General features: G+C 48.4%; 2 protein-coding genes across 2 annotated transcripts; both read right to left on the minus strand.

Annotated features, from left to right (window-relative positions):
- Position 1: 1 nt before the first annotated feature.
- TM35_000172220 (uncharacterized protein) lies at positions 2–355 on the minus strand (the record flags this gene model as incomplete). The annotated part of the gene is made up of 1 exon (XM_029026301.1): positions 2–355. A coding segment is annotated over one exon (354 nt), but the record flags the coding sequence as incomplete, so codon positions are not given.
- Positions 356–2229: 1874 nt separating this feature from the next.
- TM35_000172230 (leishmanolysin) lies at positions 2230–4443 on the minus strand (the record flags this gene model as incomplete). Its single annotated transcript, XM_029026302.1, has 1 exon — positions 2230–4443. The coding sequence occupies one exon, from the start codon at positions 4441–4443 to the stop codon at positions 2230–2232; it is 2214 nt and encodes a 737-aa protein (XP_028882417.1).
- Between the last annotated feature and the right edge of the window lie 206 nt (positions 4444–4649).

Below are 4649 nucleotides of genomic sequence, written 5' to 3' on the forward strand. Positions count from 1 at the left end.
GCATAGTGCGGTCGTTTTTGGCCAGTTGGAATAACGGGTTCTGGCATGTTGACTTGTTGAGGATTACACCAGCGACATCCAGGGGGATATGGGTTTGTATCTTTCTCAGCAACCAGCCATAGCGATACGAAGCACCTGTTCGAAAACGTGCTAAGGCTGTTTCTTCTTCTCTAGTGAGTTCCGGGTTGTCTTTGGTGGGTTCCCAGGATCCAGTAATTTTTGATTCTATGGGAGGGATGGGGTGTATCCTCTCCCTTAAGTATTCGTTTGGCGTAGGCAATAATATCTGTGATCCAAGTATCAGTTCTTTGTGGGAGTTCTGCAGCTTTCTTTGCTTCTGTGTCGCTTTTTTCATTCTTTACTACACCGCAGTGTCCAAATATAAATTGTAGTCGTATGCGGGCTTTGCGACGTTGCACTTGAAGGATTAGGTTCCACAGGAGACGAAGTATAGGGTCTTTTTACGGTCAGTGGACCTGTTTCCAGTGCCGTCAGAAGCGGCGGTGAGTCCGTGAAAATGGAGACCCTGCATGGCGTTGGGTTATTGGCAGGAATTATTTTGAGGAGTCTCCGTAAACCTTCGTATAGCGCTACGGATTCAGCTGTATAGCTGCAAGCTAGGGGGCCAGCGCCTCTATGTGTGGTACAGTGCAGTTCACCATCTTTGTATATCATTGCTGCTGCTCCAGATTTGACTCCAAGAAATATGGAACCATCAGTCCAAATTTCATAATGTGTACGCGGTGGCGGTTCTGTGCCTTTACGGCGGAAGTGACGGGCTATCCAACGCTCGGATGCTTCTCTTTTCTCTTCTTCTGGGTCATCGGCTGATATGTTTTCCAGTGATGTGAAGAAGCGAGCGCGTTTACCGAACCGTAGTGTTGGTGTCAGCAGAGGGGGCTCGCGTGGCTCTATAACGAGTGTTGGATAGACTTTCATAATGCGCACATGGAGTTCTCGTACTGGATGGGTTTCGTGATAGACTTGTTCGGCGCTTTGTATGAGTGATCCACCTCGTGTTTGGGATCGCATTAAATATTTGAGGCTCCGAATCATGGCCGTCATCTCTAATGGAAGAAGGCGAGCTTCACGTAATGTATCGGCGGAGCGACATCCATATGGTATTCCTGCTATGGTTCGATAAGCATTTATTTTGACCTGCATCTAAGAGTTTTCGTGATGTAGGACCCGCATCCCAATACCAGACCTCAAAACCGTAGAGCATCTGGGCTTGAACTAGTGTTAGGTAAAAGGCTCGTAGGGCATCACGTTTCGGTCCCCATGTGGTTGATGAGATGGGCGACGGCCGCCGTAAACGAAAATTCATGCGCTTCATGATCCGGTCATGCATAAAACGAGGTGGAATAACCGCACGCCACGGCGCGCGCGCACATAGTGTGCATAACTGTGCGTTTTCGCTTTGAAGCTTTCAAAGACTATGTGAGGAAGGGAAGGGGAAAATAAAGGAAAAGAGAGAGAAAGAGGTAAAACCAAATGAGACACGCCAACTACCTACTAGCACAAAGAATCCAGCAGACGACCCAACACACACGCACACACAGAGTAAAAGGCCCATATGCAACGGATAAAGCCGAAGCAGTATATATTGAAAAACCTTTTATTTATGATATCCCAAAAAGTAATAGGTCCAACAAACACACACACACACAAAGACACACAGAGAGTGAAGGACCCATATGCAATGGATAAAGCCGAAGCAGTATATATTGAAAAAACTCTTATTGATGATTCCCAAAAATTAATGGGTCCAACACACACACACACACACACACACACAAAGACACACAGAGAGTGAAGGACCCATATGCAATGGATAAAGCCGAAGCAGTATGTATTTAGTAATTATGTTGATGAGTTCCAACCAGTAAACCTTCCAACTGCATAGAGAGCACAGCCCACCAACACCGCCCTAGGTATAAAGAGTATGAAGGGGAAACTGCAGCATTCAGGGCATGATAATCACGTTCTTTTCACGGAAAAGTATTGTCATCCACATCGCCAACGCAAATCAGTCACACAAACACACATGCACAGAATATACATGATGCGGCACACCGGAACAGAGCGAATATGTTGACAGATGCGCCTGATTTCCTTGTTGTGTCAGTTGCACATGCGCCGTTCAGAACTTGCGGAGGGAGTTGGGGAGTGGAGGAGGTTTACCGTGTGAGGAAACCACGGTGTAGCGCATATTGCTACAGGTGCTGTTCACAGAGCAAATACCACGGCGACGGCGCTGGCGAGGACGAGAAGCAGATGGGATGCATGACCAGCAGTAGTGATACTGCCATCACCAAAACCAATGTTCATAGTAATTGCGTCATTGTTGTTAAGCACATGTGCTGCTCGACCTTTACCATTGGCAGCCCAGTTATTCTTTGTATCGCTGTCTTCTTGATCCCCGTCCTTTATTTCACGCCGAGCTCTCACTGGGTGAGGTGGTGATTCAGCATCAACATGGTTACCTTGTACATTCTCACTCGGTGTTTCCCTTGTGTCGAGAGCTGCACTAGGATGGCTGTGAGAGTCAGCGAGCTCCATGTGCTCGTCAACGGTTACACTTGTTGTTGGAATGTTGTGGTGGGTGGAATCATGCTGGCCAACTTCTTCAGAAGTATGGGGTCGGACCGTTTCTTCAGGAGATGCGTCACCTCTGTCCTCTCCTATTGGAGTCGGCCATTGGGTGGGCTGAGGGGTCGGGACTTCACGTTTAATGATGGGCCACGTGATGTTCGCAGGAGCAGGCTTGAGGTCAGCGTCTGTGACCTCGGGCAAGGTGTCCTCATGGGTGATGTTGGGGTACTTGGTGCACACATCGGCGTACTTGGGGCAAATAATCTTTCCAGACCAGTTTGTCTCATTGCTCGATATAACGTGCTCCCCCTCCTTGCACTCGTACCACTTATTTTCATCATCACCCAGAAACTGCACGCTCAGCTTGCCCTCCTCACACTTCGTATTCACACACACATCGCCAATGGATCTCGTCCTATACTTTAGGTCTTCGCCCTTTACGCAGCGTGCATCCGGGCCAATAAAGCTTCCAACGATCGTTGACCGGCTGCCATCGGTACAACCACCCTGAGCGACTTTCTGCACATAGGGGCAGTAGTCCATATAAACTTTATCGCCGCCATAGTGGGCGTTCCACAGGTACTGGAACTGCGGCTCAAGCTTCTCAGGATACCTTTTTGTTCCGCAGACCCCAAGAGCCATACGATCATAGGTGCATTGAAAATAATCTTTGATTATATATCTCGTGTTGCAGAATATCTCTGGGAAATTCGACTTTTTATTTTCTATGCACTTCTTCTCCAGAAAATCACAGCCGGAGTTGTTGGCCCACCTCAATGGCTCTGCCCTGCTGAAGTTTGCCTTGTAAAATGGCATGTCATCAAAAACTGCAAGTGTCAGTGCGCTGTAGGCTCCTCCAACACTGGATACAGGTGTCATCATTTCATCGTTAATGTTGCGCATTTCAAAGTGCGATACAGCACTCATAGTTTGGTCCTCCAGCTCCAAACCAGGGGCATCCTTGCAGTTGTAGTACTGTTGTGCTATTTCTTTTGCCTTAGGAGTCGCTATCAGAAACACGTAAGGCTTGCCGCGTATATATTTTTTTTCTTCAAGGACAGTCGTCATGTTGAGACGAGCAAAGGTCGCGGATTCAAAACCAAGACCATGTGCAATCTCATGTGCAACTGTACGTATATGATGATCAGTGGCCATCACAGATCTGGGTTCCAAGTTGATGGCAATAGCAATGGGACGGTGATTCTTCAACCTCAGGCAAGTCATCTCATACGAATAGCTGTCTGACGCTGCGGCGCTGACGTAAACGTGCAAATCGGCATCTGCCAAACCCTTAGTAAAGTGCTCCTCAGGGATGTGGTACCAGCCGCATACTCCACCTTCTCTTGGCATTTTAACAATCTCTTCAGCTCGTTGCACCTGGAGGCGGTCCATGTGGAGTTTAATTGCTGCGGGAACGGACCATTCCTCCAAAATTTTTTTCTTCCTTACTGTTAGCAGACTGCCTTGATAGCAGTATTGCCTATTATAACTGGGTGTATCGCAGTAATCCCCTGCCCTTGTGCAGTACTTTGATGGGTCGTTCAGGTCCCTCGTGTATGCCTTGATGCGAATAGGTTCAAATATCTTGGCATCTTTGGACTCGCCGGAGTCGACGGCCGCAGTGGCGGTGTATGCCTGCATTCCTCCCTGCCCCTTGAGGGGTATCTCCCGCACCATAGCAGTTTGTATACTCTTCTGACTTGTCTCACCGTGCATGGAGCGGTGGGAACTTTCGGCGAGACACCCGGCCGTACAGCACAGCAGCATCAGCAGCAGCATGAACACCGGGGGGTGCGGAGAATAGCGACGATGCCCCATGGCCCGCACACACGCATACGGAGCGAGCATATTAGCTGTGTGTTTTCGCTGAGAAGCTTTCAAAGACTGTGTGAGGAAGGGAAAGGGAAAAGAGGAAAAGAAAGAACGAGGTAAAACCAAGTGAGACACGCCAACTACCGCCGAGTAGCACATAGAAATATAGCAGACGGCCCAACACATACACACAGAGAGTGAAGGACCCATATGCAATGGATAAAGCCGAAGCAGTATATATT

The sequence above is a fragment of the Trypanosoma theileri genome (genome assembly GCF_002087225.1).
Source record: "Trypanosoma theileri isolate Edinburgh chromosome Unknown TM35_Tth_17_V1, whole genome shotgun sequence".
Lineage (NCBI taxonomy): Eukaryota > Euglenozoa > Kinetoplastea > Trypanosomatida > Trypanosomatidae > Trypanosoma > Trypanosoma theileri.